At 40.4% G+C, this 21377-nt stretch overlaps 1 protein-coding gene across 1 annotated transcript; it reads left to right on the top strand.

The window, feature by feature from the left end:
* The first annotated feature begins 4307 nt into the window (after positions 1–4307).
* MED6 (mediator complex subunit 6) lies at positions 4308–13970 on the top strand. Its single transcript, XM_087951532.1, has 8 exons — positions 4308–4431; positions 5515–5674; positions 7313–7404; positions 8477–8559; positions 9596–9704; positions 10466–10581; positions 11559–11586; positions 12820–13970. The coding sequence occupies exons 1-8, from the start codon at positions 4410–4412 to the stop codon at positions 12948–12950; spliced, it is 741 nt and encodes a 246-aa protein (XP_087807658.1). The 5' UTR covers positions 4308–4409; the 3' UTR covers positions 12951–13970.
* The last annotated feature ends 7407 nt before the right edge of the window (positions 13971–21377 follow it).

The raw sequence follows: 21377 nt of genomic DNA, 5'->3' as shown, positions 1-21377 counted from the left end.
GGTACTTGTTTGTGGGAAAATTCTGCTGGAAAAAATGTCAATATTTGCATGACATGCTTCTCCGTTATTTTTTTCAAACAAGATTTTGAAACAAGATTTTTTCCCCTGATAGTTACATGGACATGCAGTTTTCTAGGCAACACTTTCAGAAGCATTTTGCTATTATACTATGCTGTTCCTAGGGCTGAAAAGGAATTTTCCGCTTCTGGGGTATCACATTAAGTACTGAACTGGTTCTGATGCTAAGCCTCTATAACAGGATAAATTAGTACCCATATTGTGGCATCTTATCCCACATTCTACTCCTAATACAAGATTAGACTCATTCTGTCATCCAAATGCAGAGCAGTTTCAATTGTTGGACTACAGAAAGCAGAATATGAAACCAAATTCTAATGTAAGTACACATCACACACCTAGCTTCACAACTCTGTAATACTCGGGTAGCAATAGCAATTAGACTTATATACCACTTCACAATGCTTTATAGCCCTCTTTGAGTGGTTTAGAGCAGTGGCCCCCAACCTTTTTGTGCCACGGCCCAGTACCGGCATCACAAAATGATCCGCAGCCTGGTACCGGCATCAGCACGCATGACAAGGCGAGCCGAGCGACCGGCCAGCCAGCCATCCCCGCTTCTCCCGCCACCTTCAACTCCTCCTTTGTACCTTTGTCGATGGGCTTCGGGACGGCTTCGGGACGGTCGCTCGGCTCGCCTTGCCTTGGGTGCTGAAAGAATCCTCGCGCCTTAGTTTCGTTTGAAGCCGCCCCCCTCGATGAAACTAAGGCGCGAGGATTCCTTCAGGACCCAAATGCCACTTTCCAACCGGAAAAGCTCACCCGGAAGCACTTTCTCATTGAAACAAGATGGCGGCGCCCAGCAAACTGGCGGCCCGGTAGAAAATGTTCCATGGACCGGTACCGGTCCGGGACCCGGTGGTTGGAGACCCCTGGTTTAGAGAGTCAGCATATTGCCCCTAACAATCTGGGCCCTCATTTTACTGACCTTGGAAGGATGGAAGGCTGAGTCAACCCTGAGCTGGTGAGTCTTAAACTGCCAAATTGTTGGCAGCCAGCAGTCAGCAGAAATAGCCTGCAATACTGCTTTCTAACCACTGCACCACTATGGCTCATTATTTTTAGCACACATTTATTTAGTTTTTAAAGTGATTGAGTGTATTACATAAACATAGCCAACAGAACCAAATTGTGAATAAACATAGTTTAAGTTCAGATATTTACTGCATAATTTGCCTTCATCTAGAAATTGCTGAGCCTGAAGTTGGAAAAGAGGCTTGGCTTTTTTTTAGAAGAGAGGTTAGCTCTCTTCCAAGCATTAACATAGATATTAGATTGCCTTTGCAATAAGGTTTCTCCAACTATACTGATTCTTTTTTATTTTCCTGCTCTGTGACAAGAAAGTGAAATAGAAAAACGCCCAACCTCTCTCCATCTGTCAGCAGTAATTCCAACCATTACAGTGGTAGAATTCAAATGTTTTTACTACCGGTTCTGTGGGCGTGGCTTGGCGGGCATGGCAGGGGAAGGATATTGTAAAATCTCCAGTCAGAGGTGGTATTTTCCGGTTCTCCGAACTACTCAAAATTTCCGCTACTGGTTCTCCAGAATTGGTCAGAACCTGCTGAATACCATCTCTGGCCCATTAGGCCCTTGGGCAGAAACTGTTCAGGTTCTTCAGTGCTTTAAAAGAGATCTAGGCTGCAAAAAGCAGCAAGGAGTTGGTATCTTGTGGCTTTCAGTATCAACACCACTTGCAAAAATACTTCATGCCTCTGAAGAAGTGGACAAAAGCCCAGGAAAACATGCTTTAGAAAAATACTAAAACAAATAACTACTCAAGAAAGCTGGTTCTCACAGTTCCATAGGGATTGTTCCTGTTTACACCCTAAACTTATTTATAACACTTAGAAAAGCAAGAAATAACAATTGACTTGATGCTGCAAAGTTGCAAGTATGCTGCCCAAGATACCCCCTTCTGGCAAACTGAGGTTATTCTTTGTTTGTTGGATCTGACACCAAATCACTGAGAAGTTAGCCATGCTTTTGTTGTTAGATACATTATAAATAAGCAAATGAAGCTTTTAACAATACGCAAACAGGGATTCTCATGATAAAAATCTATTGATCCAATTACTGTTAACAATACTAGAAAAGAAGTAAAATTTAAAAGGCAAGTTAGAATCAATAGTTAATTACTGTTGCTCAAAATGGGTTTTAATTCAGGTTTTCATGTTTATAATTATATTCTGTTGACATAGACCAGAATGCCTATGTTCACAAGATGACTTCAGTTTCTTAAACAAAATTCTTTGAATATACTATAATTGTCTGGGTTCCAGTGATACCTTTTGTTTCAAGTCTATAATTTAGTATATTATGAACAGGTGTTGACTGAGTATTTACAACATGCTAAATCATGTGGCTTGTTTGATTTGGGTTAAATGTATTTGAACCAACCTTGTCCGTATTATCTGTTCTTAGCCAATTAAAATGCTAATTCATTCAGCAAACCACAGCAAGGCAACCCATGGTTAAAGATGTGTGGGCATTCTCACCATTATGGCATGTTGCTCAGCAATATTTAAACTACTATTTGGTTAGGCAAAACCACCTTTTGTGTTTTGTGGTTATGACTGCGTGGTCTTCTGTGGTAGTATTTGCATATACTTCCATTGGGCTTTACTTTAACTATCTTTGTCCCCAAACCTTATACAAGTCCAGATCAAATGTTGGGCCATCTTATTTCCCTTAGCAATAAGAGAAATTACATTATAATCTCTGAAGAATATTGTTCTCCTGAGTGTTTTTATTCATCATTATTTTGGTTTATGAAATCCTGCTATATAGTCCTGGAGGAGTTTCCCCAGGAGGAGGTAAATGCTCTATTAAGTTGTATAGTACAAAAGGTAACTTCAAGTCTGTCTCAAATCCTGATTAGTTCACGAATTCATTCACTTAGTTTTCTGGCCAGGTATACAAAAATGCCTTTATCTTTTTCCATTTTGGGGGGCCTTCCTAGTCAAGATGACAGATGTAGTATTTGCTGTTGGTTTCCCAAAATAAAGGCAATTACAATATGTTTAGTTTCTAAGTCCAGACAAACTTGACAGGTACTTCTGCTTGCTGAGATCAATTTACCACACGGGTTGCTGGAATTAGTTACATGTAAAGCACTCTGCTCTGATAACAGAGATTGATAGGAGAATCAATAATAAAATATGGAACAGGAGGAACATTTACTAGTTTGCTTTCCCAACTTTGTTGAATATAAGCCTGCAACTCAGTACATACTTAGACACTTAATATGTAAATGCAACATAGACACTGATAGAGAATATTTGTAGCTCAGGATTGAACTGCTAGCACTGATGTTACCTAGTTTGGTAATGAAACATCTGCAAGAAAACCACCAAATTTGGACAGCACTAAGAAAAATATTTCTGAGAAGCATGCATCTAATTCTAAAGGGTATGAGAGGATCCAATTAAGAAACCCTGCATGCACATAGCTTGATAAACATTGCTTCCCATGCTGGTTATCCTTTGTGAATATCATTGCCCTACTGCCTGTTCATAATAATCAGGTAACTTGAACTTCCTTGGCCCAGGAATTTTGCAACATGAAAAAACGATGAACTTTAAATAGTTGGCTTGCATCCCCCTAACCAATTGCACAATATAATTAATTTTACAAAAACATTTACATTGGTTGATCAGTCATACGAAGTATCTATCTATCTATCTATCTATCTATCTATCTATCTATCTATCTATCTATCTATCTATCTATCTATCTATCTATCTATCTATCCATCCATCCATCCATCCATCCATCCATCCATCCATCCATCCATCCATCCATCTCATGATTAGTTACAATGGGATGACTTCCTCACCTCCAGATACCATTAAGACTCGAAACTGTGCTTGGTGGATAGGGAATGATGGAGTTGCTCTCCTATCCACCTAAGAAGGTACAGAGGTGAAATGAGGCTTAAATTACCAAGATTGCAACAATCTACCGTATATACTTCGGTCACTTTAATTTGGAACCGAAAGGCTTATCACCATGCTCTAAGACCCAGCACTTCCTGAGAACTACACTGAAAATCTTTCATAGCTTCTCGATTTGAAACCCTTTTTTTTTTTTTTTTTTTTGAATCAAGGCTTGATTGCGCTGCGAGCGTTCCTATAGGAACCGTGCCGTATTTCTGCGGTTGCCTGGACACATGAAGCAACGAATACGCATGCGCCGCAAGTCCTTCTTCCGCCAGTCTAGGCAAGCGCCGATTCTCCCTTTTGATCGGTCTAAGCGCCGTTTCTCTATGGTCTGCAGAGATCATAGTTTCGCGTCAAGGCGAGAGTGGCTGCGACGCGCGGAAGTTAATCATGGCGGCGGTCGATATAAGAGGTATTGGAGGGGAACAGCGTGGGGTAGTTGTGGTTGCCCACTACTTAGGTGTAAATAGGGGCGATCCCTACGGAACTGGGAGGACCAGCTTGTTTGCTTAGTTACTTATCTATTTTATTTATTATATGTATTTTTCCAAAGCACGTTCTCCTGGGCTATTTATTGTCCGCTTCCAGCAGAGGCATGAAGTGTTTTCATGAACCGCGTCGACACGGAAAGCTTAAATCTGTTTTAAAGCATAGAAGAGCCAGGGTAGCTTCTGGACCGGAAAACCTTAAGATGTTCAAATCCGTTCAGATTTCTTTCCGATTTCAAATTAATCTCTAGCATTTGAGAGGGGGAGACACCATAGTAATTAGTCGTGCAGTCTGACTAATATTGGCCAGCAAAATTATACAAACAAATCCTGTTATGGTAGTTTTCTTAACAAATGACATGTTGGCTTGGTTTGTTGAGTGCAGTGTAGATATTGTATTTAAATTTTCTAGTCTGTGGAAATTAGATAAAGATGCGCATGAATCAAAATGAGAAGGCCAGACTATATAATACTTTAATCATTTAAATGTTCATGCTTTGAAGTGTTGGGTTCAGTTTCAAGGAGCTACTTGGATGGGTGAGACAGTTACACAGCAGATATATAGTCTTAGAGCAGCAACTATTTAATTTTTTTAAAGCTTGTTAGATGTTAATGAAACACGGATACTGTAGTTGTATTGTCATACTATTTATATACTATTAAATTTCTCCTGAATAATCAATTTGGTTGAAGTTTTTCTAGCATTGCAAAATGTTGTGTAATGGCCAATTAAATAATTAGTTAACTTTTTGGATAAACATCTTTTATATCATGTTTAATTTTTATCAAACCAATATGCATGAAACTGATAGGGATAAATTGTTATAACTTTAGGAAGATTTAAGATTTTAGGTATTAATTTAGTTTATGTTTATATATTGTCAGACAGTAATGAATTCAAGGATAATATGTGCAGGTGCCTTTAACATGTTACATTTGTAGAGTATTTCTATATTTTCTGGTTAGATGACCATTTTAAAGCAGCTACTGAGCTAATTTTCTTACAGATAATCTTCTGGGAATTTCCTGGGTTGATAGTTCATGGATTCCAATATTAAACAGTGGGTGTGTATTGGACTATTTCTCAGAGCGCAGTAATCCATTCTATGATCGAACATGCAACAATGAAATGGTTAAAATGCAAAGGCTAACCTTGGACCACTTGAAGTAAGTTGATGTAGTATTATTAGTTTTTTAGCTTTCAGGAAGAAATAATATATCAACTAAGATGTTAGGAAAAGAAATATGCGGTATAATGCAGAGACTCCTCAAGTTACATCCATTTGTTCAATAACTGTTCAGGATTATGATGTGGCCTTGTGACATTATGCTTTATGATGCATTGCTTGGCAATGCAATTCCGGTTCCAATTGCTGTTGTAAGTTACAGATTTTTCTTTTACGAAAGAATAAACCAAAGATTTTGAAAGTTCACCTATTAAAATAAAATGGGATGTGTAATTATAATTTAAATACAAACTAAACAGATGAGTGAAGCTTATTTTGTTTATCAATTGAATCAGTGAATAGGATGAATGATTAAAATGCAGTTAATTTAACAAGCTCATTTTAAATCAAACAAAAGAAGTTATTAAGTGTTTTTTTTTAAAATCAGTAGTTTTAAATCAATATTTTAAATCAATATTTTTTTAAAAATATATCTACCTTAAATCTATAAAGCAGATATGAAGGATATAGAACAGATCTGTCAAACTGGTGGCCTGCGGGCCGGATACAACCCACGCAGGCCACGCCCATCCCAACTCCGCAAAAGCAAAAAACATCCCGCTACGTCACGATACGGCCCGATTGGGTTTGACACCCTTGATAAAGAATATTCATTCCACTGCTAAACAAAAACAAAAAACAACCCGCCCCCCAAGCTTCTGAAACTTTAGTAGCCATAAATTAGAGGACAAATCATTAAGCCATATTATGCCAAATCACCGGCTCAAGGTTGACTCAGCCTTCCACCCTTCCAAGATCGGTAAAATGAGGACTGAAAATTGTTGGGGGCAATATGCTGACTCTGTAAACTGTTTAGGGCTGTAAAAAAGTCTTAAGTGCTATTGCTATTTAGAATGGGGATTAATTCTTTATTGGGCGAGATTCCAGAGTGCTGTTAGATGGAGCCTTTCTTCAGATGTATTGTTTACTAATTCTTTGCAGTAGATCTGCTTATCTAACCCTCTTGTGTCTCTTTGTGACTGTGGAATGAGGAGAGTCTTTAATGATTGCCACACTATGAAATTTTGACTATTGCATTTCTACTGGAAACTATAAATAAAGGGATGACTAAGAAAAAACATTTCTGTGTGGCTAAAACTTAACATATACTATTCCTTTTTTGCGTTGGAAAGGCTGCTTTCTGGACTCCCCCATTTTCTCAGTACATTCTGAAACTTCTTAATTGAGGGTTGGTTTTTCCCCCCATTTTTCCAGTCATACTTGAGATTTCTGAATAGCATTACGGTTTCTGTTTCCTGATATTAAAGATTAATGCCAGTAATTTAAATCAATATGCTTTTAAATCACTGTCTTTCACCTATTTTATGTACTGGGGGTGGGTGGGAAGAAGACCAGCAGTTGGTAAATTTATAAAAGATGTATTAATATAAATCCCCACTCTTTATCAAGAGCTATTTGGGGCGGGGGGAGAGAAATTACCACTTGATTTCTAAATCACCTGTTTTCAAAAAGGGACCGTTCTTTTTCCTCTATACTAAGATAGCTTATAGTTTCAGTGTTTATAGCGTCTATGATTGTTTTCTGTCTCTAGATTTAGCTCTGTCCTTTTATCTTTCAGTCAAATGGTTGGAGTAGAATATATTCTTCTCCATGCACAAGAGCCAATCCTCTTTATCATCCGTAAGCAGCAAAGACAGAACCCAACCCAAGGTAAGGATGTAGACAGGTGTCCTATTTAGAATGTAGAGCGTAACCTATGACCAGCCTTTCCCTATCTTCATGTTCTTCAGACAGACCAATTCCAAGATTTTTTTTTTATGTGGCTGGAGAATTTGGGGAGCTGAAATCCAAACATCTAGATGTCTAGGTTGTGGAATCTTGCCATTGACACAGATTTTCCTTGTGCAGCCATACTACTTCCATATAGAGTGGTGGACTATGTGTCCCCTTTCATTTTGCATGGAGCACTGGGTTTTACAGTCACCTAAATTACCTCTTTCAGTACTGTGATTCTGTAAATCTAAACTAACATTGTATGTTATTCTCTAGCCTCATAGCTCTACCTAATTGTTTGTCGGACAAACTGCATAAGTTCTGAGCAAATATAATCTTTTTTTTGAGCAAGGAAGTTCCTCCTTTGGATTAGAAGAAGAAATAGAACCAGAATCAATGCTATTCTTTCTGATAATTTATATTGTTATGTTTTCTTCTTAAATGTTGCTTAAAATAGGGGCTCTGTAAAAGTGTTAGATTTTTATTAACTACTCCTATCTAAGCCAATTTGAAATAATAGTATTTGCTGTGGATGACATGTGGATAGTGTTGGAAGCTGTCTTTGAGGCTAACTTTACTTTTTGCAACAATAAGGGAATGCTCTCCTGTGGTAAAATGCAATATGGGTAACAAAATGAGTTTTGTCTTCAAGCTATTCCTTTTTTGGGACACGCTGATATCTTATTATGGTTAAGATTTTTATCTGACCATGTTTGTTCAATCTTTCTGCATTTTAAATCTCTATCACTGTTGTTTTTGAAGTGCAAGGCCAATTATTTCTGCATCTGATCAGAGGAAGCAGAATTTGGAGTTTTATGTATTACTGTTTTATTACACTGAAGTAATTTAAATACATGCTCATAAAAGTAAATCTACTGATTTACTTTTTAAATATTCCTGAGATCTAGCTTTATTTCAATTTATTTACTGTTTTATGCAATAAATTAAGCAATTCACCTATTATATATCTCAAATGGAATGATTGACAAATGCTATGTTTCTTTTAAAGTTATTCCATTGGCTGATTATTACATTATTGCTGGAGTAATTTATCAGGCACCTGACTTGGGGTCAGTTGTAAACTCAAGAGTGGTAAGTTTCTGTGACACTTGTTTTATTAAACTAAAAGAAATGCCCACAGAAATTTAGTTTGGTTTCTAGTTTTTTGCTTTAATTTAAGCTTTTGAAAGTTATATTTTTCTGAAAAAAATATTTTCTATAAAAATGTAATCACAGGGAGAAAAATGAAAAATTTCAATTATATCAGACTACATACTAATACTGTACATAAGATAGAACATTCCAGCTGCCAAGATTTAACTTCGGCACTTCTCCCATAAATAGGACACTGTCGCTTAAATCAGGGGTCCCCAACCCCCAGGCTGCAGCCCACTACCGGGCCATGGGTGGTTTGGAACTGGGCTTTGTGAATGACATGCGAATGTGTATGCAACTGCAGCTTCATTCACGTGAGTGGGAGGTGCTTGTGCTTGGACGGGCAGCTCCATTCACACGAACAGTGGGCTTTTGCGAGTGGAGTTTTGCAAGCACCTGTTGCTTCTTCAAGTGGAGTTGTGTGCACAAGTTGCGGGTGCTTGTGCTCGCGTGCAAAGCTCTACTAGCACGAGTGGCAAATGCTTGCACTTGTGCAAATGGAACTCTGTGTGTGCGCATGCGGCGCATGCCACTCACACAGAACTTCCCCCCCTTCCCCCCATGCTGCGCTGCCAAGCTGGAAAGGTTGGGGAACGTTGGCTTAAATAGTTTTATCAATGGAAGCTATTTGCCTAATCGCAGAAGGTGGAGACATCTTGGGAAGGACCGCTAAAGATGTATGAAATAGATGCAATCTATACTTCTTCTGACTTAATAGGTGGTCTTGCTCAAACTCTCCCTGGGAATATTGGCCTGTTTCACAGGTTACACCTTCGTGTCCTGTCCTTTAAATATTGTCATTTAATGAGGCTGAGGAAGTGAGCTTTTTCTGTAGTAGTGCCCGACCTATGAAACATCATTTACCTTGGGAATTGGCAGGCTCCCATCCTTTTAGCCTTCCGGAAGATTGTGAATGGTTGGCTGGCTGAAGTACTGTACAAAGAGATAAATCTTACAAATTTATATTGTCCAGCTCACAGCAGTACATGGAATCCAGTCAGCTTTTGAGGAAGCTATGTCTTATTGTCGCTATCACCCTTCCAAAGGCTATTGGTGGCATTTCAAAGATCAAGAGGAACGAGGTAAGATATCTGGGACTCCAGATTTAAAAATTTATCCTTCCCTTTTCCTTAGGAATTATGTGATTGGTCTTGGTCTTTATACTTCAGTGAAATTCAGTTAATGTTGCTGTCACTTTATATTTGTAAAACAATAGAATACAGAATGAGTAAAGTATTCCAGGAAATGTTATGGTGTTCTTTACTGCATTTCCCCCCATTTGGTTGCAGTTCTGGGTTTTTTGCACTGTATTTGCCTAGATCATCTAGCAAAACTGTCAGTACATGGGGGAGGGAAGATTTTATTTGGCTGGGTTGTCACAGAGCCTATTTAGATCTGAAAAGAAGTGTCTCTTAAGATCACCCACTGGTTTCTATGCTTAAGATTACTGTAGAATCTGGGCCTCTCTGCTTCTAATCCAATATCTTAAGTACTAAATGACATTGGCTCTTATTACAGAAATAACATATATCAGTATAATATTTCTGTATATGGGGGCAGGTTCTTCCATTAATACTAATTTTTTTAAAATGTATTCTCAGCAACCCAGAGCTGATAAAGCTCTCATTTTCTGCCATCTATTTTTTTCCCCTGTAGCCATAAGTATATATTGCAATGCAAATTTTTCAAAGCCAAACCTATTTTACCTGAATTGCAGAATACCAAAAATATCCATCTGAGTTTCATTTCTAAATAACTGGAATTAGTTTCCCCTTATGTTTATCAATTATGATATCCAAAAGTTGGCATGCTTTCATTATGATCTCCATAATTTTATTTTCAGATAAAGCCAAACCAAAAACAAAGAAGAAGGAGGAACCAAGCTCTATTTTCCAGAGGCAACGTGTGGATGCATTACTTCTAGATCTGAGGAAAAAGTTTCCCCCTAAGTTTGTGCAGGTAACAGTCAAATAGTAAACTACTGTTTGCTATAATGAGATACTTTGTCAAAACTGTTCAAGACCTGCTCTGAGCTGAGCTCTGGCTTTTCAAGTCATTTGAGTTTGATTGATGTGTAAATTAGCATGAAAAGAGTTTGAGGCTGTTGATCCCAAAGAACTGGATGGGATCTTCAGGCTGTGGAGAAGAGATACCTGTGAGGGAAGGGGGAAAAAACCCAACATTCTTGGATTCAATGATTCTGAAGATTTTTCATCCTGTCTTCAACCTAAAAGAAGTTTGTTGAAAAAACATCCACTTTGCAACACTGAAGGGACCTCAAAGAAATTACTATCTGGTTCCTTTTCAGTCAAACTAGGATATGATATTGAGATAACATTGATTACATTCATAAACGACCTAATAGATGAAGAGCATAGCAGAAGAATATTTATGAGAATTTTAGAGTTGAAAGGAATCTTTAAAGTGATGCTATCTCCTACCCAATTTAGATCCTGTCAGATGATCTAGGGGAATTGGTACTGAGCAGGAAATTAGATGAACCCTAAGGTTCTTTCCAATTCTATAATAATGTGAAACATTTTTTTGCTGTGCCATCCATCCCAGATTATAATGTTTTGAGTAGGCTTCCAGCAATGAGAACTCATCCCTTAATGTAATAGCCTGTTCCACTGGCTGCTAGCTTGTATAATTAGAAAGTTTTGCCTGACATTTATCCTAAACGGACTTCATTGTAATTTTAACTCATTAATTCTGGTCCTGTTTCTTAGGCAATAGAAATTAAATCCATTTTGTAACTAACAACCATTTGTGTGACTTGCAGTGTTAGTCCTGAGTACAGTTATACTAAATAGATTACAACCAACATTTCTTATTCTCCATTTGGGCAATGTTCAGTAATTAAAATGCAGTCTTATATCTATACCAGAAAGACGTGCATTTTTAACTAATGGTTTGGTTTTTCTCTTTGTTCACAGCAAAAATCTGGAGAAAAACCAGTCCCAGGTAAGAATTTAGTCAGTATTTTTAAATGAGACCAAATCCAGCAAATGTATATGATTAATTTTAATGCAGTCTCTTGAAAAGATACCGTATATGCCGGCGTATAAGACGACCCGGCGTATAAGACGACCCCCCAACATTTCCACTCAAAATATAGTTTGTTATATACTCGCCCCCTCTTCTGCACGCCTTCCACTTTTGCACTTTTTTTTTTTTGAGGCACTTTTGTCTACCGTGGAAGCAATCCGTGAAGCTGAAAGGAGCAGCCAGCCTTCTCCCAGCTCCCAAGAACGAGGCTTGCACCGCCCGGGCTCCGCTGAGATATCCGGCTGGGGCTGTCAGGAGTTGTTACGCTGGCGCGGCGCGGCTCCAGTCCGCGTTGCCTCGGGAAGGGAAAGGCAAAAAGGAAGAGCCGCGGCGGCGCTTTGCAATGGCAGCAGCGGCTCCTGGTTTTGCCTTTCCCTTCCCGAGGCAACGCGGACTGGAGCCGCGCAGCGCCAGCGAACAACTCCTGATAGCCCCAGCCGGATACCTCAGCGGAGCTCGGCGGTGCGAGCCTCGCTTCCTTGGGAGCTGGGAGAAGGCTGGCTGCTCCTTCGGCTTCACGGGATTCGCTTCCACGGTGCGCAAAGTGCCTCAGCCGCGGGCAGCCGCAGTGCTTCCCAATTACTATTTGCCGGCGTATAAGACGACCCGGCATATAAGACGACCCCCCCAATTGGAGGCATCTTTTTCAGGGCAAAAAAGTCGTCTTATACGCCGGCAAATACGGTAGTTTTGTCCAAGCTGGTCATTATGCATATCATTTTATGCATATAAATTTTCTGTAACTTGAATCCTAAAGAATTCTCAGCCTTCAATCCACCCCACCCCCAATGCCCTCCAAAGAGCAAGAAATTATGATTTTCTCACAGGAAAATAAAATTTGCATGTAGCAATTCCAGCGGTCTTGGTATTCTGGCAATTTTAAATTGAAATTCTGGTTTTAGGTTAAGGAAGGCCACTTGAAAATTGGAAAAAATATATTAAATGTTCCTTTTCTTCCTTTTCTTTCCTCATTGTTGTGCTAAATGAAACTATTTACTTTCAGATATAGGGTAATGGAACTGAGTTTATTCCTAAGTACTCACTGGTAAAATTCAATGAAGTTCTAGCATTAGAAAATATCTCATGGTACTGATAATGAGACATGTAAGGCTATTACAATTAGACTTCATGTGGTTTATTTTTCCCCAGTGGATCAGATTAAGAAAGAATCAGAACCAGCACCTGAAGCTATAAAACAAGAGGAGAAGGAAGCTGCAAAGACCACACAACAGAGCACTACTACTAAAGGGCCACCAGAGAAACGAATGAGATTACAATGACAGAAGGGAAAATGACATTCGTAACTAGTGAGGACTTGGTGAAGAAACAGAGGTAAACAAGTTAGCTATTTAAAAATGGGACAGTGAACTGTGACATTTCCAAAATTCCAGCATTTGATTCCCCCACCCCTTTTTTTTAATGTTACAAATTTACAGCAACATTCAGGATGGAATGACCTATTTTAGTGTTCAAGTCTGAATTTTCCTTTGTGTTTTGAGGACTTTTTTTTAGCCTCTGATATTTTCAAATTGTAATTTCATACTTTTTATTAATGTCTTGCTGGAGTCTGAAACACCTTAATCTTTCATAAATAGAACGTGGCTCTGTTGTTCTGTCAGGTCTTTTCCAAACAAATTGATTACAGCAGTTCAGAGACAGTTCTTTTTCTGAATTTTCACTTTCTCTCTAAGATTAAATTCAAATTGAGATAGAAGATTTATTTATTTTTTTGAAAAAATTCTTTCCCACAACTTGGTTTATTGTATTGATCATTGGTGATTTTCCCTTTTTTAGTTTATTCTTTGAACAGCTTATGCATGGGGGTGAAAAAAAATGCCCATGATTTTGATACTTGCTTAAATATTGATGTAAAATAGCCAGTAAATAAGAGCATAGTAATATTCCATAGGCTTAGCTTCTCTCAATTATTGTAATATTTTTTTTGAAGGATGAGGCTTTATATGTGTAGAATATTATGTGGTAGATATTCTCTGGTAGTGTCAGTACACAAGCTAGAAACATCTTACTCAACTTCCTGCAGAGAAAAATCCTGTAAGGTAATTGTCAATAAAATTAATTTATAATTTGTGATTTTTGTAAATATTTATTTGTTTTGAAGAGGGACCAGAGACAAGAATATTTTTAAAGGATTTTTAATCTTTCTTCTTGGTTTTTCACAGTACATGGTTTGTTTTTCCTTTCTTTTTATTCTAAAAATGTTTTGTCCATTTGTATTTTTTTTAGGTCTACTTTTATATTATTCCACTGAAAAATAAAACATTTTAAATACTGTTTCCAAATTCACAGACATCTCATTTTGCTTCTCAATAGGCAAACTTTATTAATGTGATATTTTCAGGTGTGCTGGATTAGCGTTAGCATGACTCCTTACTGACTGAGCATTTTAGAGCATTTTAGAGCATTTTATAATACAAGTTATTTGGAAGGTCACAGATTGCAGAAAGTTATTCTAAGATTATTACTATATTCTTACTATTATTACTATATTCTTATCAATCCCTCCCTTTGAATTATGAAGAGCTAATCATCCTGGTATTTAATACTCTTAAATATATGCAATACATTTCTCCAAAGAACTGAGGAAGATGTTTGTATTTTCTTTTTCTTATTGTTGCCCCCATAGTAACCGAGTTGATTGAAGTCCTTGTACAGGACAGAGGGATTCATCTGAAATTGAGTCAGTAGTTCAAAGTCACTAATAGTGTATTCCTATAAATCTCTATTCAAATGTGACAGCTATATTCAGTGGTACATTTTTCTCAATGTTTAAAAATGACACACATTCTGAGGTCCCCTGGAACAGCAGCAAAGAAACAGAGGGTGAGTGTGATGTTTGCTGAGTTGTAGAGAAAATAAATAAATAAATAACAAACAAATAAATAAATAAATAAATAAATTGGGCTGCATGTTTTAGGGTGATAAATTTTCCACCACTGAAAATAACATCAAATATAACGTAGGAAGAAGGAAGAGCTTAAAAACCCTACTTTATCCTTAAATGATTTGATACTTTCTTTACCCTGCAGAACTCTTCCTTAAACATTTCTGGTATTGGTTTCTCCTCTTACTTACTTTGCATTCCTGTATTTCTCGTTTCCTCTTCCCTCTCACCACTCTCCCTTGCCCACTCCCAAGAGAATGGGAAGATTCCCATAGCAGATTTACATTGTAGAAAAGTAAGGCAATCTCTGTGCCACATACATTTCCAGTTGTAACTTGTTCAGAGTTGAATGATTGCACCAGACTAAAAGTAAGAGAGAGACAGAGACAGAGACAGACAGACAGAGAGACAGAGAGAGAGCAAAGTTAGACAAAGAGCCATACTCCCAGACACTACTGACTAGTATATATGGCAAGAAATAAGATTATTGTCGACTAGAGCCAAGATGAGAGGAATATTCTACATAAGATAGAACAAAAGTTTATAGAAACTTGGAATACATTTCTCACAGCTCGTCATCATTTCTCACAGCTGCCATTATCAAACTTCTAATTGAAAAGATGTGAAAACCACTATTTCTGCATTGTGACTGCCTGATCTAGAATGCCTAGAATGCCTACAGATCCCTTAGAATGAACTTGGGTTAATACAGAATAATGATAATGCTAATCTCGGGAAGAAAGAATCAGACCAAAGGATTACTTTGTCCTGGATGACATTTGATTGCACAAGAACACAATATTTGTAATCAAAATAATACATAATTCAGTGTATCAGAAAAAAACAACACCTGAGATTCTCTATGTTAAACTTATGGATAGCTGCTAAGACTTGCATTCAGGAAAAGGTATAACTAGCAAAAAAAATATATGCAGGCATGTAGTAGAAAATGAAGAATTTGATACTTGGGCAATTCAGCACACTGTCCTTTGTTGTCACTGTTTAAGTTGTTGGTATTAGCCTCTTTTTCAATTCCATCAACAGTAGGGAATGTGCAGCATTTTGCTATTCATGAACGAAACACTCTGGAGACGTCTATAACATTCTTTTTCCACTCTGGACCATGCTTAACCTTCTCTAGACCATGCTATTCGGCAGTTGAATAGTTCACAAAGGTAAATTCCCTGAGATGAAAGTAATTGCAGGAGGTTGACCAAACAGCTGAGGATTATTTTTTTTTCTCTAGAAATTGCTAAATCACTCCAGGAGCAGTATGATGCTAAGGCGGTTTGGTGAGAGCAAGAGTTTGGGTTTAGGTATTATCGCTATGCTGATGATATCCAGCTGTATGTTTTGACCTTAGGCTGGCCAGGTATTAACCCAATGCATGGAGGTTGGATGGGGAAGGCAGACTCAAACTCAAGCTCAGTCCTGACAAGAGTAAGTGGCTGCGTTTGTTTGGGTGCCCTCATCCAGTGAGATCCCATTGTTGACCCTTAGTGGCATTGCCCTTCCCCATTTGAAATTTGTGTGCAAAATAGGGGCCTTGACACAAGCAATCTAGTGTACCAAGTACATGCTTTCCTGGACTCTCTTCAGATAGTCAATCACACTCTGCTCATTTCATGGTTGCATAGTGTAAAGCAGGGGTCCAACCTTTCACCTTCCCTGGGCCACATTAGAAGATGAAAATTTGGTTTGGGCGCACATAATTAAATTAAATAAGTAATTAAATTAAATTAATTAAATAATTAAATTAAATTAAATTAAATTAAATTATTAAATTAATTAAATTAAATTAAATTAAATTAAATTAAATTAAATTACCGTATATACTCAAGTATAAGTCGACTCCGAATATAAGCCGAGGCACCTAATTTTACCACAAAAACTGGGAAAACTCATTGACTCGAGTATAAGCCGAGGGTGGGAAATGCAGCAGCTACTGGTAAATTTCAAAAATAAAAATAGATACCAATAAAAACTTTCACTAGGACAGTTGAGAATAAGTTTGATGTTCACAATTTCCTCTTTGAAAGAGACCAGTAAATAGGAACAAGAAGATGAAGAAAAAGAAGTGTGTTTTTCACACTTTTCACACTGCAGTGAACAAAAATGGCATCGTAGGAACAGGCTTATTCTCAGTCCAAAGGTTTTTGTGAGCACGCAGCTGTGAGCAAATACTGGGAAAACCTGATTGATCAGAAGGAAGGAGGCAAAAGAGGGAGGGGTGGTGGTGGACAGAGGTCCCACTGTTATTTGTGAAACACTTGGTCGGCAGCGCTTAAAGTCAACGTCCTGGCTCCCACCCACCCACCCACCCAAAGCCACGAAGTCCCCCAATCGCGCAGCCCAGAATCGCCCTCTCCTCGGGGCAGCAACGACGCCCGGTGTTTCCCGAGACAAGAAGCTCCGCCGTGCAATGAAAGCGCCCTGGCTCTAGGCTCATAAAACAACGTGAGCCGAGGTGCTGGCTCCATCTCAACCCGCCTCAGCCCCAGCTGCTCAGTCCGCTGGGAGGAGGGGGGAGGAGGTGGCGGCTGCTCGCGTTGTTTTCTGAGCTCTAGGCTCATAAAACAACGCTGAGCAGACGCTTCGGCTCGCTCAGCTTCGTTTCCTCAGCCCCAGCTCTTTCAGTCTGCTCGGGAGGAGGAGGAGGTGGTGGCGGCTGCTCGCGTTGTTTTCTGAGCTCTAGGCTCATAAAACAACGCGAGCCGAGCGTCACTCGGCTCCGCTCAGATTTGTTTCCTCCCCTCCTCCCGAGCGGACTGAAAGCAGCTGGTGCTGAGGAACGCTGCTGAGCGGGCCGAGCGACCTCGCCGCGTGTTTTATGAGCCTGAGCTCAGAAAAGCAACGCGAGCAGCCGCCACCACCTCCTCCCCTCCTCCCGAGCGGACTGAAAGAGCTGGGGCTGAGGAAACGGCTGAGCGGAGCCGAAACGACGTGCTTGCGTTGTTTTATGAGCCTAGAGCTCAGAAAAAATCGCTGAGCAGCCGCCACCACCTCCTCCCCTCCTCCCGAGCGGACTGAAAGAGCTGGGGCTGAGGAAACGAAGCTGAGCGGAGCCGGCGACCTCGGCTCGCGTTGTTTTATGAGCCTAGAGCTCAGAAAACAACGCGAGCAGCAGCCGCCACCACCTCCTCCCCCTCCTCCCGAGCGGACTGAAAGAGCTGGGGCTGAGGAAACAAGCTGAGCGGAGCCGAGGCGACCTCGGCTCGCGTTGTTTTATGAGCCTAGAGCTCAGAAAACAACGCGAGCAGCTGCCACCACCTCCTCCCCCTCCCGGGCGGACTGAAAGAGCTGGGGCTGAGGAAACGAAGCTGAGCGGAGCCGGCGACCTCAGCTCGCGTTGTTTTATGAGCCTAGAGCCAGGGCGCTTTCATTGCACGGCGGAGCTTCTTGTCTCGGGAAACACCGGGCGTCCTTGCTGCCCCCTGAGGGGGCGATTCTGGGCTGCGCAATTGGGGGACTTCGTGGCTTTGGGTGGGCGGGTGGGTGGAGCGAGGACGGACGGAGTCCGTGAAATGGGGCTTGCCTGCCCTTGCTGGCTGCCTCTGCTTCCTTAGGGGCGGGAAGGGGGCTCATCTAGACCAAGGGTGAGTCTCCCCTCAGTTTCCCCAGAAGGATCTTCCGTTGCTTTTGCCTTCTCCCTACATCTTCCCTCTGTTAAAAATCCCCCCACACACACACACACACTTATTTTCGGGCGGATAGATTTCGTGTCTGAGCATTCTCACATGGCGGTGGGTCTTCCCCCTAAAAACAATTAAAAAAGAAAAATATATCCTCATGCAAGAACTTTTCTGCTTCCGATTACCCCCATGCTTAAAAGTTGCAAAGGAAACACGGAAGCAGGAAGCGCCTGCCCAGCTCCGGAGCTCCACACCATTTTTTTTCAGAGGGAATCTGACTCGAGTATAAGCCGAGGGGTTTTTCAGCACAAAAATGGGCTGAAAACTCGGCTTATACTCGAGTATATACTGATAAATTAATAAAATAATAAAATAAAATACAATTATTATTTATTATTTATTATTAATTATTAATTAAAAATTATTTATTTTTACTTTATAATTTTCCGGCCAAATTTTGCAGGGGAGGGGCGGAAGAAAGCTCGCCTGCCTCGCGCCACACCTCTCATCCTGCAAATTATTTTTATTAATTTTCCAGCCAAATTTTGCGGGAGGGGGGAAGAAAGCTCGCTCGCCTCACGCCTACCTCTCCTCCTGCAAATGCAGTGGCGGGGGCAGAAGCAGCAGCGGCAGCGGCGGGGGCAGAAGCAGCAGCGGCGGCGGCAGGGGGGCAGAAGCGGCGGCGGGGGGCAGAAGCAGCGGCGGTGGCGGCGGGGCAGAAGCAGCAGCGGGGGCAGAAGCAGCAGCGGCGGTGGGGGCAGAAGCAGCGCGGCGGCGGCGGGGCAGAAGCAGCGGCGGGGGCAGAAGCAGCGGCGGCGGCGGGGGGCAGAAGCAGCAGCGGCGGTGGCAGAAGCAGCAGCGGTGGCGGCGGTGGCGGGGCAGAAGCGGCGGCGGGCAGAAGCAGCGGCGGCGGCGGGGGGCAGAAGCAGCAGCGGTGGCAGCGGCGGCGGGGGCAGAAGCAGCAGCGGTGGCGGCGGCAACAGCAGGAGGTGGCGGGCGGGACTTTTGGGCTGCGGCTGCCCGCTTTTCTGTTGCTCGCCCGCCTCGCGCCTGCCTCTCCTCCTCCTCCTCGCTGGATCTTTCATGAAGGTTGGGGTGGGCGTTGGGCGCATTACGAGGCGACCTGGGCCGCATGCGGCCCGTGGACCGCGGTTGGACAAGCCTGGTGTAAAGAATTCTACATGCGGCTATCCTTGAAGACCATATGTCTAGCTACATCTGGTTTGGAAACAGTGGTACAGGCAGGGATGGGGGGGGCACTGTATTGTGTACATGTGACTCCAGTTCTGGATACAACTCATGATGCTGGTTATCATCTTCACAACTCATTACAGCTTAGCTACAAAGCCAGAACCAACCTTACATGTTCCAAGGATCAATACAAACCCGTGGATCAGACAAACCACATCATCTAGAAATGAAAGGTGATCATGCGACTGGAAATGAAAGAGATCATGAGTTCAACTTTTGCCATAGCCATGAAAGGTGGCTGGATGACTTTGGTCTGGTCCTTCTGTCTTAAGCCCAACTCACATCACAGGGTTGTTGTTGTGGGGAGAATAGGAGGAGGACATGTTCACTGCCTTGAGTTATTTGTAAAATATTATGACAGAATACAAATAAATAATAAATAAATTCTCCAATCCTTTTTTTTTAAAAAAAACAAAATGATGAGGTTGAGGTATAGGGAAAGAAAGATGCAATTCATTCCAAAGTGAGATACTGATGCCTTTAAGGTATGAGGCGTGATAATACTCCATATTTAGCATACTATTCATATATTGTCTTTCAGGATTTAAAGTCTCACAAGAATTTATGTGAACATTATAAACAGTATATAAGAATAAAGTATTCAAATATATAACAAATGCATCTAAAATAAATGGTGTTAAGAATTGTTTAAATAGAAGTAAATGCCATGCAAATTAAGGTTTTTTCTTTTTTAAAAAAAAATCCTCAATTAATTTTTTTTTAAAAACAACACACACCTCAGAAAAAGGGTGTGAATTTCACATTAGTGTTCTTATCTTGAAATATGCCTCTCTTAGCCTGTCTTCAGTGTTAAGGACATTGCATTGTTCTATCACTGGATGCAGTCATTTAAGATACCTCACCAGTGAAGTGAGGGCCAAAATAGGATAGGGCTGTAATCCCCAAACCTATTTGGGGATGTTCTTGGTGTGTTTTCCCATCACAATCATTGAAAATAGAGGTAAGAAACAGAAAATACAGAATCAGTCCTAAAATAGAATGTATATGTTAGATTTAAAAAATTACCCCGATTTATTTTTGCCCAAATTCTTGAAAGAGAACAGAATATTCTGCTCTGATTACATATGTTGCATCTTCATTCTACCTGATGGTTCTTCTGTCTCCAGTTATGTTCAGGGTAATATCTTTCTGCCTAAAGGTTTCCCACCTCCATAAGACCACAGAGCTAAAGAACTCAACTAACTCAAGAATATCTAGGTCTTCGAAATATATCAATAGTCTGTTTGTCCCTAAAGATACTTGTCACATCAGGATGGAAAATAAAGGCATAGCTCTCATCAATTCTCTGCATGTATCAGGACCCAATACAGCTCAGTTAGAGAGAATGTAGGAAGTAAAGATTGTTTTTCACCATTGTAAGCCTTAAAGGAGTAGGAGGCCTCAGTCATCAAAGGTTGATCTTAACTGGTTAGAAATGGTAGAATCTTCTGGATATTGTTGAAAGCTCCAGAGATACAGAAAGACTACTTAAGCCCAGACAAAGCTACATGGATATTGCTCTGTATTCCATCTGCTGAACTAGCCAGTAGATAATTAAACTTACTTATCGTTAAGTATAGTTAAGCTTGCTTCCCTGGCCTTTAATCAGTAAGATAATAATCATAATTTGTTTTTGCTCTTGAATTTAGTTTTCCAGGATGTATCTAAATAGAATACATGGTTGTATCCAATGAGATGGCCAGTAGAATTGGGGGATGGGAGCGATACTTGAAGATAAAGATGTTTCTTAAAAGCAACCTATTGTACCTATCCCCCCAGTGTTGAGAATGAAACTTTGCTTCTATTTCAGTGACTTGGGACTCAGGTGGTCTGGAATGGCAAAATAGCCTACCTGATGGAATAGATCAGTCCTATTGGACTCTGCCTGCCAACCAGAGGGAGGGGCTTTCCTGAAAGTTCTG

This window comes from Notechis scutatus, chromosome 1, assembly GCF_049901735.1.
Source record: "Notechis scutatus isolate UNSWTSFEM ecotype Mainland chromosome 1, rNotScu1.2, whole genome shotgun sequence".
Lineage (NCBI taxonomy): Eukaryota > Metazoa > Chordata > Lepidosauria > Squamata > Elapidae > Notechis > Notechis scutatus.
Note: the sequence above shows the minus strand (reverse complement) of the source record. Positions and strands in the feature narration are given on the sequence as shown.

Excerpts from the sequence above, each read along its gene's own strand:
- MED6 (XM_087951532.1), top strand. The coding sequence starts at position 4,410 with ATGGCGGCGGTCGATATAAGAG. Across the intron at positions 4,432-5,514 it reads GGCGGCGGTCGATATAAGAG|ATAATCTTCTGGGAATTTCC; the intron begins GTATTGGAGGGG and ends ATTTTCTTACAG. Across the intron at positions 8,560-9,595 it reads CAGTTGTAAACTCAAGAGTG|CTCACAGCAGTACATGGAAT; the intron begins GTAAGTTTCTGT and ends TATATTGTCCAG.